The following is a 14,763-nucleotide window of genomic DNA, read 5'->3' as shown; positions in this document are numbered from 1 at the left end:
AAACTATAATCAGAATCTAATGGAGTCAGATGACCTCCAGAACTCAATCGAGTTACCCCCAATAATTAGGTAACACAGACATATATCAACAGATAGGACTGAACAACAAATCTAGAATCAAATTAAGGAAAATAGGGGCCAATATTGGATTACCGCAGGCTGTAGTTGGAGAGATTCAATTACTACACCTCAGAGGTGCTAATGTTCTTCAAATATGGATCGAGTAGGCCTTGATAGAAGAAAAACCATGTCCCAAAACTTCAAAGCAATCTGCAGGGTAGATCATAATTAATCGAAGATATCGTAGAGCTGAGAAACTTCTCCAAAACAGAGTACCGCCATGGAGTTTACACCAGATGAAATTCTGGATAAGCAGCAAGATAAAATAGCTTGAAATTGGTGTTGAGTAGAGCCATCAGCAAGGTGAACCAATCTTCAATTCCTTGGAATAGACCAGTGGCTCGATAGAGATTAATTTGACTTCCAAAAAACTTGAAAAAACTCCTTCAGATGTTACCGCAAGAATATGAACTGGCTTCAATCAACAAAATACTCCTTCGGGATCAACAAATAATTAACTGGCTTTCTTTATACTAGGCAGCATAGGTTGCTGCAAACCAAAACAAAGAAAAACCTGAGACTCTCAAAACCAGAATTAATAGAAGGTTGATTAAAGCTGTGATACCATTGTGAGATAACCTAGAGGGGGGGTGAATAGGTTATCACTAGTGAAATATTAGCATTTTTAAATCTTTTTTTTATTAAGACAAGATAGATAAAATAAATACTCAAAGAGAATAACACACAAGATTTATAGTGGTTCGGCTAACTCAGCCTACGTCCACTCCTCTCAACCTTGAGAGAATTTCACTAGCTTCTTCCTTTCAGTACAATAGGTGGGAAGAACACCTTTACAATCTTTTTTATAGGATAAGAGGATCCCAACGTATTAATCTAAATACAGTCTAGATTAACACACTAATGCTTTCTTAACTCAAAAGCATAAACAATACAATAAAGAAAAGGTAAGAATTACCTAGGCAAAGAGTGTAACATGTACTCCTTGCAAGTGATGAATGATATGCAATGATGCTCAATGTTTTGACCTTCCTTAGAACTTCTCTTTAGAATGAAAGCTTGTAAAGGTCTTGAGTGTTGAAGTCAAGCTTGAATGATCTTGATGGAGACTACTAGACTTCAATCAATAGGACTTTATAATAACTTTTCACCTCTCACAAAAGTACTATTTTGGATTGTATTGGATGAGTGAAAAGCTCTCACAAGTCCTCTATTTATAGGGTCATTTAATGCACTAAAAACATGTGCAAAATGAGCTTTAACGGATCTATTTTTGGTCCATCCGGTCAACCTGAAGAATGATCCGGTCGACTGGATCATAGCCGTTGGAGAAATAGATCCGTTGGAGAGCAAAATTCCATCCGGTCGCAGCCGTCGACAGACCATCGCCCCACATGATCCGGTCGATCGGACCAAGTCATGAGAACGTTCCCGTGATGCTGCTACCAGCATCCGGATGAAATGGGTCCTGAGATCCGGTCGATTGGATCACAGTCCTGTTCCCTTGTATTGCTTGATTTCGGCAGTTTTGACTTTGGGGTTTCGCGGGGTTTTGCTCCAACATTTTTCCAACATTTCCTAAGGTCATGTGGGTTCAATTACAACCTCCTAAGGTCTCTATATGATGCAAATGCAATTTCATTAATATTATGCAAATACAAATACAAGTATGCAAGTGTGTATCAAGGTTCGAGAACTCGGGTCTCGGTGGCATCTCGGCTAGGCCAGAAACCGAGTCGAGCCGAGATCTCGCCGAGATCTCGGCGAGTGGTGCAATTTTTTTTTGGACTCGGACCCCAACTCGGTGGGTTGTACACATATTTTGGGTCCGAAACTTGGTATCCAGCCTATTTCGGCCATTTAAACACAATGGCATGCCCAGTTTGCCAAAAACAAGTCCAAATATGAGTTTCACTTTGGACCATAGGTTGGTAGGCGACGAGTCGTACTAAAAGTCTAAAACAACATAATCTATATATAATTTAGTAAAACATAGCAAATTAGCAATCAAAACATTCTAATTAGCACATCAATCAAAACATTCAAATAAAATGTACATTACATCAATGTTCACTTAATTTGTTACATAAAATGAGATTGAACAAGAAATTCATCCCTATATCGATCCACATATAATTCCCATGTCATGGAATTGCTATAGTGTTGCAAATAGTGTGAACCGACTTCCATATAAGTCTTCGATCAACATATACCAATCTCCCTATCTTAGGGTACATGGGAGGTTGTTGGTATGAGGTGTAAGATCCACTTATCTGTCATATTGAGTTTGAGGCATGTATGATCGGTTTGGGACTAGGAATGTATGCCCAACACCTGACCTAGAGCTTTGATGTCATACTCATTCGATCGCCCATCTCGACCATAGGCACTATAATCGGAACCGGTGCTCTGCTGGCCATAGTCATAGCCATGATGATCTTGAGATGATTGCCATGGCCGATGCTCACTAGTAGTATCTATACTCATGCTTCCGAAACTTGTAAGCATGGTGTTCATACTCGTCGTTGTCCTCCTCCGAGCATATGAGCGATGTGAGTGTTTGCGACCCTTCTTTCTGTTGTATGTTTTAGGGTAGCCACCATGGTCTTGATCTTGAGTGACATGCGTAAACCGAGACTCACCGGTGAAACGCGCAGGTCCTGCGTTCCAACTTCTTGCTCGATCTTGCTCGCGCATCCCCTCATGACGATCATCATAATAACCGCCACTCCGCATGCCACCAGCGCGGCACCTTCACCACCATCACCATCACCATCACCATCACCATCACTAGCATCACCAAGTGTCATCACCACCACCATCATCATATATTAAAACCACATGAATCTAACAAGGATTACAAAATTTTTTTGAAAAAAATAGATTTGGGGAAGAAATAGAAAACACCTTTGAAATCTTGCAAATAGGTGATGATGCTCCAAATTGGCACTTGAATCTTCACTTGGCACTTCAATCTAACTCCAAACGAGGCATTCCATCCAACAATCGAAAGAAAGAAGAAGAAATTTGAAGGAGAGGTTTTTCCCCTTGGTTTAGAGCCTAAGAACTTCTTCTCTCTCTCTCTTATGTTGGAAATGGTTTTGGGTGAAAATTGGGCTAAATACAACTAACTAGCATCTTTGGGCCCAACCGAGATCTCGCCGAGATCTCGCGAGATCTCTGCGAGATATTGGTTTTTTTGTACTAAAAAAACCATGATTTTCACCTTCGAGATCTCGGTCGAGAAATTGTAGTTTTTTGTACCGACTAGGAACTCGACTCGGTTTTGCCCAAAACCGAGAAACTCGGCGAGATCTCGGCGAGATCTCGCGAGTTCTCGAACCTTGGTGTGTATGTATTTGTGAATGTGTACACAAACATCTTCATGAAGGTCTTCATCTTGATTTTTTCAAGTGATGTTCTTCAATCTTCAATCTTCATTCTTCAATTATTCTTTAGTGAGAATGGTGAGGTGTCGTCAAAGCCTTGATCTTTCAAGCTTTGTCTTGAACATCCTTGTGCTTTATGTCCTTCAACTTCTTGGTTTGATCTTCTTGGTTCCATCATCAAACCTGTTGACATATTGATACACAATGGCTTGTGCTAACATGTTTGTTATCATCAAAACAATCATGGAGGTAGGGAAGGTTTTCCCAACAACCATGTGACCTGATAGAGAACTAACAACCAACCAACCTGGAAAAGAAGATGGGAAGAACAAACCCTAATGAACTAAAATAAATAGGAAACTACCTAGGCAGCACTACTAAATATATCTCTAACTTAACTAGAACTCTTTCACGATAAAGACAGCCTTCTTATCATGAATAAAACCACCCACAACTACCGCCAATGATGAAAGGATCCAATCAGGGTCCATGGCTCCTATTGGACCATAACTTAACAACAAATATATAACTTTTACTGTTAAAAATAAGTGTGTCAAATGGTTTGGATGGGTTATGCGCCCTCAAACCTAAGATGACCTGTTTATTATTTGTGTCATGTCATGGTCTGTCATATCCCTGTTGAGTTAAATTTCATTCATCCAAAACCCTCTTAACTTTGGGTCATCTTTGTATCGGTTGGTAGGTAATGTTGGAAATTTTCACCCCTATATGGAGAGTAGATATTGATTAATATCCACCAATCAGGAGTTGTACAAACCAACCAGTGCTTGGGAATGCTTTTACATTATTGTAACTTGCCTTTACGTCTTTACGAGCTTGTATGCACTGTCTTACAATGTATTCGGAAGGAATCTTGCTTCTCAGGAAAGGTTGAAGATTATATATGAAGATTTCTTTCATTTGATGTCAAAATATAATCCTATTTCTGTAATTGGAGTATTCAGTTGGCTATATAAGCTTCTGTATACCTTTTCCTTGAAAGCATACTGACATTTATAAAAGTATGTACTTATTTTTGAGATTTTGTAATTATCCAATGAAAAATGGTAAAAGCTCAATATGTGATGAAATTTCAAAATCTTAGTGTTTTCTAAAAATATCTTGCTTTCAAAAATATCACTGATATTCATGACCGTAATTGCACATCACTCTAACTGAAAAGGACTGAGAAGCCTCTTTCTTACCTCGCTAGTACAGAATGGAGACAGATAGAAGACCACAAAGGAATCAGTATATGCCAGATTCAATGGGGGGGGGGGGGGAATTAGTTTAGAATAGGTCTTAAACTGGACATAGGTTCTTCTCTCTCACTATCAATTTTAAATAAATTTAGGCTTTCCGTCTGTTATTTTACACTCTCTACTGAAGTTTAATTGGGCTATTTCTGTCTCTGTTATTACTTTTAAGTATTTTCTGCGATGGACATGTTTATCCTTTAGTTCATAATGTAGAAGACCTTTGCAACAGAGTTTTCTAAACTCAAAGCTCAAAAAAGCTAAAGCAAAGAGCTCAAATCAGATAGAAAATAGACTGAATTGATAAAACTTGCATACGGTGTTAGACGCCCTGTTTTGGTTATTTATAGAGACCTGAAATACTCAAAAGTAGACTGTTGGACTTTGAATACATTCTAAACAGTGCATCAATGAACCTAAATCAGCTTAGAAAGTAGCTGACGAGAAGAAAGCTTGAATCTTGTTTTCAGAGGTGGCATAACTACTGCTCCTGCCAGAAGTTGCTGAACATACTTCAAACTTGATTTTAAAACCAATACTAACTGTAGCGATCCAGGACTGAAAGAACCAATTTTCATGAGGTTCTGACTTTTGAGCTCCAGCCTTGATCTGCTGCTACTGCTGTTCTGTCTGCAACTATCTTGAGGATGCTTTAGTCTGATCTCTTCTTTCTGAATACTTATCCGCTATGGATGCTACATCAGTTTAGGAGTTAATGTATTTAGTTCTGTGTTAGAATTAGGGTTGATGACTGGATAGGTATATAAATACATTGGTGTTTATATTCAGTTCTTTCCTCGGTTTTTAATGGAACCGGTAGAAAAGTTCTCTTATTTTTTGTGTTCAGTTTTATCAATTGGCTGTGTTTGTGCTGGCATCATAACATGAGGACTGGATTAAGTTTTCCATTTCAAACCTACCTGTTTGTGCTGCATCCGTAATATGAGGATCAGATTAAGTTTTCAATTTCAAAACTACCTTTGCAGCTGGTTATCTTCATATGATTCGTCAAATGAAAGAACTTATCATGGGAGCAGGGAAAAAGGCCTATACTCTTGTTATGGGAAGACCAAACCCTGCAAAGCTTGCTAACTTCCCTGAGGTAAATCTTTCATTTAATTTTTTTCTGTTCTGCCAGAATTGACAAGAGTAGATGGGTTTTTATGAATTTTTTTTTTGCATTTTGACAGTGTGATGTTTTCGTTTATGTCTCTTGTGCCCAAACTGCTCTTTTGGATAGCAAAGAGTTCTTAGCTCCAGTTATTACGCCTTTCGAAGCCTTTCTGGCTTTCAGCAGGTAATTTGATGACTTCCTTGCCATAAAAGAAATTCCCAGATAGGAAAAATAATTTTGACTTAATGATGATTTTTGGTGGAATTTGCTTTTTGATAAATGAGGGAGATCCCTTGTGAAAGACAATTTCCACATTTTACCCTCCATACAACCATCCTTATGGTGAAGTCAAGGGGATTTTTTGTTACCTTTTCACTAGGATTTACTCTCTATTGAAAGACTCTTGTGGTAAATATCATAGTAGGTGCTTGTATTATAATCTTAATCAAATTAATGGGGTGTGCAACTGTGCAAGTCACTGCCAGTTTTCAATGTCTTCTGCAGAATTTCATTCCATCTATTGTGTTCTCACATTTGGTTGCATTACAGTTTGCTTCTTATTACAACATCAGAAGTAGATTCTATTCTACATAATGATTTAAGGTTTAAGTTGCGAACAAAAAGGGTACTTTATATGTTTGAATAGAGATTCAGATCGATCAGAATTCAGAAGCTCATATTGGCTGGCTGAATGGGTTTCATATCTTACACCTTGTATCATAGACATTATAATTATGTCAGCAGGAACAGAAGGGGAGGGAGTTTGGAGGTATGGATCGAGGACAATTGATGTCCAGACACAGATGTCCTAAAAAGGTATTGCGTTTGGGGTGAGTGAACTGGAATATTTGGTTTAGGAATTTAGACAAAGAGATAAGGTTGTTTATTGGACAAACTGCAACTCAGGTGGTGTGAATGAGTGGCTCGACTTAAAACCAAGGTTTTAGAAAGAAGAGTAGTGGCGGAAAATGATCACTATCTCATTCAAAAAAAAAATCTTATTCCATCATCAAAATCGTGGGGGTTGTTAAAACTTTACATATATTTATAAGAATCAAACAAACCTTTTCTGAGAAGGAATAAGTAAAAGAAGAAAACGCAAACTAGGAATATCCAACCATAGGGGCTGTTGGGAGAATCCTTGATTGACTCAAACTTGCTAAAACAAGGCTCCTTGATTTACTCAAACTTGCTAAAGACAAGGCTTAACTATTAAGGAATCTGCTCCATACGCAAGCTGAGTTTGGAGTGTTCTTAAACGACTAAAACACTGAAAATAAGGACATTATTAAATGGAAACAGGACTGGATATAACCCAGCCTCAATAAACAACTTAATAATAATAAAAGAAAAGGAAATAAAATCCTAACACTAGCCCACGTTTGAGATGAACCTTATCTAAGTAAAATAATATCTGTAATCATTGGATCCCACAAATAAGTTATAACTAATCTACTTCTAATTTAAAAAATTATCCTATAGCCTAGTCCCATAGTAGTATAATGCTCCCAACTAAAGGACGTACCCAGTGCACGAGGCTCCTGCCATTGCGGGGTCTGGGGAGGGTCATAATGTACGCAGCCTTACCCTTGTTTTTCGCAAAGAGGCAGTTTCCAGACTCAAACCCATGACCACTTGGTCACAATGGAGCAACCTTTACTGTTGCACCAAGGCCCACCGCCAATTAATAAATACAATTCTAAGATGTTGATTTTGAAATCAAACCATATCAAACACCTCTAATTTTGCCTTCATTACTGAGACGCAGGGTTTGATTTTGATATCAAACCATATTCAAGATACATTTCCTTCAGATTCTGTGCTAGTTGTATTCTGTATCAAGGTGACCAGCGCAGAATATGAAGGAAATGTATCTTGAATATGGAGAACTTACCTGCAATATGGCAAATATACCTTGAATATGGCCATCTCCTTGGGCACCTTGGTGTCATGGCGCCGTGGCCTTCCCTTGTTACCATAGTAACAACAAACCCTAATATACTAGACAAATCAGAATATAGGGTTTGGACCCAATACAGCTATATTAAGGACATCTGGCCTGGAACTGATGGTCTATTCAGCAATGTGTCGAAAGAAAACCAACTCAATTTGGAAGCACAATAGTACCCATTTGTGGCTCATGACTAAGCCCACTATTGAATCCAAATCCTGCTCAAGTTTGGCCCAGAATAAGGCCCATATGCCCATGAGCATTGTTTTCATGTAGTAACTTTGATTGGACTGAATGACTGACAATACTTCTCATCAGTTATTCAACAAGATAGGCAGAGAGGGAGAAGGATTACTCAACAGGTTCAATAAAGTAGAAGACCAAGGAATAGGGAGGAGAGAGATTTCTGGCAGTCTATGTTGTAGGCTACTGAAAATGCTCATGATAAGCTTCTAAATCCTTTTAGTTAACTAATCTGTAGTGTTGAACGCAGACTTATTTTCAGTAATCATGAGTGGGTTGGACCAGTCCCGAATCCTGATGGTATGGACCATATACCAAAGATCATTTGTGCTTGACTTAATCCCAGCTTTATTCCTTTAATGTATCAAGTTGATTATTACTAGGCCTGTAAACAGATCGGATTCGGCTCGGATGCAATCGGATTCGGATATTTCCTGGTCGAATACGGATACCTCTAAACAGATTCGGATGGATTCGGATGCGGATCGAATTCGGATTTTCGGCCATCCGTTTACACCTTTGCCTTGTGTAACCCAAACCTTCCTCCCCCCAGTGGATACAATTCACTCTCAATCCATAGTTTTAGATCATGATTCTCTTTTCCTCATATTCTAGAACCTGTTGAATCTTCAAAAACCCCAAAGATCGTTATTTACTTAATTTTTTATAATTAAGTATTCGGATTCGGATTTTTATCGGAGTATTCGGATTTCTGTCCGGATTTCTCTAAACGAATACGGATGCCCCTAAACGGATACGGATGTGGATCGAATTCGGATTTTCGGTTACCCATTTACAGTCCTAATTACTACCTTGTAGGGGCTTATACTGTTCTATCAGGCTCCAACAGTATATTTGTAACTATTTTGCAGTTAATGTCAGAATGAATAGAAGATTTTTTTTGGGGTCTGAATAAAGAGAAGTTTTCCTTGTGTGGCTCGCTCATTATTCTTTGCTTCATGATATATTTTTGCTTCTTTAGAGGTAGCCAGTGGACAGGAGAATATGTGATGGAATTTCGGGATTTGGTTGCTTATCCTTCTTCTCAAGTCGGTGACAAATTGGAAGCTCGGTTTTCCTTTCTTCAAGGTGGTTACATAGAAGATATTGAACTGCAAGGTAATTTAATTTGCTCCTGATGCATGTGCAGTGACATCAGGTTTATTCATTTCGTAATTCATACCAATAAAAATGAAGTTTTTTATCTTAAATTCTCCGTTTAATTTTTTAAACTATGCATCTGTAATGCAAGATATGGTTATTGTATCTTTTCTTTCTCTCCTAGTTTCTGCCTTTCTAGTGGTTGGTTGTTTAAACGATACAAGTGATGATGGAATGTGTCAGGCACATGTTGCCCCTGGAAAAAGCACTAACAAGTTTTTCCCCCTACATTGAAGCAACTTCAGTAAAAATATGAAATAGTACTAGTACAAAGTAATACCGAACATGCCAAATTGTGTATATCTTTGAAAAATCCATGATATGGTATGTATTTTTATATGTATGCAAATAATTTGTGAAGGATACATGTGTAGGCCTCCTGGACCTTCTATTTCTGATCCTTGTGTGTTTGAACAAGCTGTTGTCGCGTTTTGCTTGTTAACCCAATTTTTAAATGGCAAGGCTCAGGCATGGGTCTAGACCCATGGGCTGGTTTACCCCCATTTAGTAATCCTGCTTGAACTCACCTGATTATATATTTGACAATAATGACTATAACCAAGCTAGATTTGGTGTATATTTATGGATCTGGATATTTGGCATAGTGATGTATATCACAGGTCAATGTGTATCTGCAGGAACAAGCCCCCAAAACCGGCCCAGTGTAGTTGTGGGATTCAACTGCTGTGAGAGGCAGCCTGGTCTGATGATGTGGCAGGTTTTTGTTGGCTCGATGGAGCATCACATAAGGTACCCCCCCCAGCCCAGAGAGAAGCATGAAGAAGAGAAGGGATCAAGGCAGAATTCCAAAAAAAAAAAAAGTGGTTACTGTTCACGTGAACAGTGTTGTTGGTCATATGGACAGCTGGCATGGAAGATTAGATGCTGCCAATATCATATCCCTAGTTGCTATTTCATTAGTTTCTATTTTGGCATAGATCTAGTTTCTATTTTGTTAGTTATTTGTTTCTAAACTAGAGTTTCTATTTTAGTTAACCTTCTAATTTTTTTTCTTAGTTGAGTTAGAGTTTCTGTTTAGTTACCTTCTAATTTTAGTTACCTCCACACAATTTAATGAATGAAGTTATGATGCATTTTTGCAAAGCATTATCCTGAGAGAGGTTGAGAAGGGTGAGATGCCCAGGTTGAGATTGCCAACCTTAGAGAGGCTGTGGGTGAGAGACCCAAGGGAGTAATGTTTCTTTCTCTTCTTCAGCTGCCTCTAGCTGAAGTTTGGTTTACCCGTGGGCTTTTGTAGCCCCCTTTGGAGGCCCCTGTTTTCTTTCTTTCCTTGGTAATGAATTCTTTATTCACCCAAAAAAAAAAAAAAAAGATTTAGGGAATTTATAGATTTAAGAAAACCCCCAGCATTTAAAAGTTGAAAATTGCACCTACCGCCAAAAATCCAGTTTTTGTTCTTGAACTGGGAGGTTGGCTTTTTATTCTTTTGGAATTTTATTTTTTAACTATTTTTATTGGATTCAAATAGGGAGGGTATTTGCTTATTTATGAATGGTAACTTAAGTAAATGTTTTATTTACTTAAATGATATTACGCATAAATAAGTGCATGTCCTGCTTTAAGTGTCTGTATACCAAGGTTTGCATAAATAAGTGTCTGTATACCAAGGTTTCCCACCGAGATGACTGAGATCTCGGCTGAGACACTGTATTTCTCCATTTCGCCTTCAATCTCGTCTCGGTTTTTTCAAAAACCGAGATCTCACTGAGATCTTGAACTATGGTCCAAACTATCCTTCTATTTTTTTTTTTTTTCTGTTAATCTTTTTTTCCAATCAATTTTAGTGAGAGTTCTGCCATTAAAGTTGCTGATCTGCTGAAGACCATTTGAAAGACCGAATCAGCCATTGGAATTGATGTTCAATTGTTACACGAAGGCTTGAGAATATCAGTATATTGATCCTATTGTAGAGTGGTTCTTAGTTGAACTGACTTCTACATTATTTGCTATCAGAGCTAAGGAGAGGCGGTAGACAAGATCGACGGTTGTTTCATTCTACTTCCAGTTGAAAATTCATCATGCAAGTTTGATTCGATAACTCCACTAAACTCGTGGACCAGTTTTGTTTCAAGATGGGGAGAGCTGATATAGATCACAGGTCCATGTGTAGCCGTAAGAACAAGCCCCAAAACTGGTCCAATGTAGTTGTGGGATTCAACTTCTGTGAGGGGCAGCCTGGTCTGATGATGTGGCAGGTTTTTGTTGGTTCGATGGAGCATCACTTAAGGCACCCCCAGCCCTGAGAGAAGCATGAGAAGAGAAGAGACCAAGACAGAATTCCAAAAAAAAAAGGTAACTGTTCACGTGAACAGTGTTATGGGTCATATGGACAGCTGGCGTGGAAGCTGCCAACATCTATCCATAGTTGCTATTTTATTAGTTTCTTGGCATAGATCTAGTTTCTATTTTGTTAGTTATTTGTTTCTAAACTAGAGTTTCTATTTTAGTTACTTAACTGAGTTAGATTTTCTATTTTAGTTACCTTCTAATTTTGAGCCTGCTTGATAACCTTACAAGAAACAGTTTCTGGTGTTTTTCCGTTCTGAGAAACGGAAAAACACCTAAAAATCGCTTGATAACGAAGTGTTTTTTGTGACTGCTTTTGGAAACATAAATAAAAATTTATGCTCCCTAGAAGACTTTTGACAGAACATTGGACATGTTCTGTCGTTTCTTGGCTGAAAATTGGAAAAGTGTGCCCGATAAAAACTCCTATATTCGTTCACTATGCTCTTCTTTTAAAAATTGGAAAAGTGTGCCAAACATATCCTTTTGTTAATTATTTAAAAAAAAAAGGGTTTTGCTTATTTCCAAGAACAGGTTTACCAAGCGGGTCAAAAACGGTTTCTCAGCACTGAAAATGAAAAAACTGTTTTGTTGTTTCTCAGCACATAACCAAAACAGAAACACCCATAAGGTTATCAAGCGGGCAATTTGTTTCTTTGCAAAGTTCAATTACTTGTAACTCAAGTCTCAGCTCTTCTAAAGACTTTCTATTTTTATTTTTTTTTGTTTCTATTTTGGGCTCAACCCTCGCGTCTATATAATGTAATGCCCATAGTGGCCTCCACACAATTTAATGAATGAAGTTATGTTGCTGTTTTGCAATGCATTGTCCTGAGAGAGGCTGAAAAGGGTGAGATCCCAGGCTGAGATAGCCAACCTTAGTAACGGTGAGAGGCCGTGGGCGAGAGACCCAAGTGAGAGAGTGAGAGGCTCAATCCAAACTATCTTTCTATTTTTTTAATCTTTTATTCCAATCAATTTTAGTGAGAGTTCTGCCCTAAAAGTTGCTGATCTGCTGAAGACCATTCGAAAGACTGAATCAGCCACTGGAATTGATGTTCGATTGTTACACAAAGGCTTGAGAATATCAGAACATCGATCCTACGATAGAGTGGTTCTTAGTTGACCTGACTTCTACATTACATAGTGGCTAAACTACTAGGTGGCACTTCAGTTAGCTATCAAAGTCAGTTGACATGTTAATTTCATCATCTAATCATTGGTCACCATGAGTCAGTTTATTATATTGAAAATTGTTTGAATTTCGAAAAAGTCATTCCCTTTGGGACCATTGGAACAAGGGGGAAATTCCTTTACATGGTGGGCCATGAGGTTGACATGTGGCCAATCCATGGGATACTCCATCTATCCAATAGTCAGAATGACAAATCACCATTCCATATGGCTTGAAATAGCTTCTGTGTTGGAAGTGTTTTCAGGTCTGTCTGTGCTGGAAACCTTTTTGCGTATGTAAAACTTAATTTTTTCAGGCCGTCGAAACTGACCCATCTATAAAATGGCTGGGCTGAAGCATGCCTCCTCCCTGCACGTTTAGTATTTACCAAGTATGGGTGGGCTTGTGCCAGACATATAGCCCTAGTCAGCCCATCTTTAGAACCAAAGAAGAAAGAGTGGAACCACTAAAAAGAATGCTTCACAACCTCATTTAACACCTTGGATTGATATTCATGCCACTCGGAGAATTTATCGTTGAAGATGGATTAAATTGAGTTCTTTTGTTACTGATGTGCTAAAGGAAGTCTAAAGCAGTGGAGGCTTTCTCAAGATTGTTGAAGGAACTCCCATGAAGTATAAGGTAGATATGGTGCTGAAGAATTTCCTGATCATAGCTATTGTACGATCTGTGCTTAATGCGATTAAGTTCATTGGAAATTCTGCTCTTATGTGATGAAAGTTTAGCTGGCTGGCTTCCACTCTTACATTGGTCTTTTTTTTCTTCTTTTTGATGGATTACATTGCAAATCTTTTTGGGAGAACGGTTGGGGGAGCTAAAGTACCAGGATAAAGTACAACATCAGGTGCAAGCTGAAAATCTCTGAAGGGGACCTAAACAACAGGGCGAGGACCTAAATAGAACAGTTTCTAGATCATCTTACGACATATTGGAGGGTACAGATGTGATCTGCATGTATTTTATTTTTAATATTACACTGGGATTAAATAGTAGATTCTGTATTCAATTGGGAGTGTTTAGATGGCTATTGAAGCCTCCTAGGGTAAAACTTTGTTTTCATATAACAAAATCAGGAATGTTGAATTTCTGCTGTATATTGAGGCAGAACCCACAATTGTTAGTTACTGTCAGGAAATATTACTTATATCTTTTTTTCTTTTTTTTCTTTCATTTCTTGTTTTAGAAGAATCTACAAAACCCTTTCCGAATGGGAAATGAAATGACAAGCCAAAGTATGATCAATTTAGTGAAGAAACAATTGTGTTGTACAAGGATTTGCATGCAAGAAGCTATAAAAATTACCATAGCTTACACTTATAATTCTTGGACTGGGGGGCAAATTCTCTCCTAAGACCAACTGATAAATAACCTGTTTGAATTTGATTCGATGCCTAGGTTTGAATGCAACTATGCAAGCTTAACTCTTTCAGCCACCAACATTATACCTCATGTTTTTAATTGTCTTACATTCAACATCTTTATGATAGAAGGTTGAGTTAAAAGAAGAGTTCCTGCAACTGATCTAGATTCTTATAGGTTCCCCCTTGACCATTCTGTATAAATGGGTTATTCTATTTTTCTGTAGATATGGCCTTGTTAGACGACATGGATGCAAGTGTTTATGATAGAAGTATTTGGCCTTTATCTTCTTGTTACTATCTTCATTATCAATACTTGCAATCTTTCTTATTGGAGGGCATTTCCCATGATTAATATCTAGTTAAGGGTAATAATTAGAGTAACTTGATTAACATTTGAGTTGATTGCAGAATCAGAGAAAGATGTGGAAGGGAATGAAAGATCACTTACTTTGGTGGAGGCTACAGAGAAATCCATTCAAGTGCATGACAAGTATACCCATTCTCTTGTCAAGGGAAAAGCAAGAACTGGTGCAGAATTTTTTGCTGCACGATCATATCATGGTCTCGATATCCAGACTGAGGATTCAGGGCCTCGTTCTTTTGTTCTTGGTAGATCTGGAAAGGCTTCGGGATACAAGGATGAAAAATCTATACAAGAAAATATGTGATTTATTGACAAAACAGAAACAATGAAATAGATCACTTCCC

The 14,763-nt window shown here is 38.1% G+C and overlaps 1 protein-coding gene across 1 annotated transcript in view; it reads left to right on the top strand.

The window, feature by feature from the left end:
• LOC122665297 (2-(3-amino-3-carboxypropyl)histidine synthase subunit 2) overlaps nt 1-14,763 on the top strand; it is a 31,632-nt gene extending 16,869 nt beyond the window's left edge. Inside the window, exons 7-10 of the mRNA XM_043861413.1 lie at nt 5,710-5,825; nt 5,914-6,020; nt 9,014-9,150; nt 14,464-14,763. Coding sequence (XP_043717348.1) covers nt 5,710-5,825; nt 5,914-6,020; nt 9,014-9,150; nt 14,464-14,723 — 620 coding nt within the window. The 3' untranslated portion in view covers nt 14,724-14,763. The remainder of the gene's footprint in view (nt 1-5,709; nt 5,826-5,913; nt 6,021-9,013; nt 9,151-14,463) is intronic.

This window comes from Telopea speciosissima, chromosome 6, assembly GCF_018873765.1.
Source record: "Telopea speciosissima isolate NSW1024214 ecotype Mountain lineage chromosome 6, Tspe_v1, whole genome shotgun sequence".
NCBI lineage: Eukaryota > Viridiplantae > Streptophyta > Magnoliopsida > Proteales > Proteaceae > Telopea > Telopea speciosissima.
This window is presented reverse-complemented; position numbering and strand designations above follow the sequence as displayed.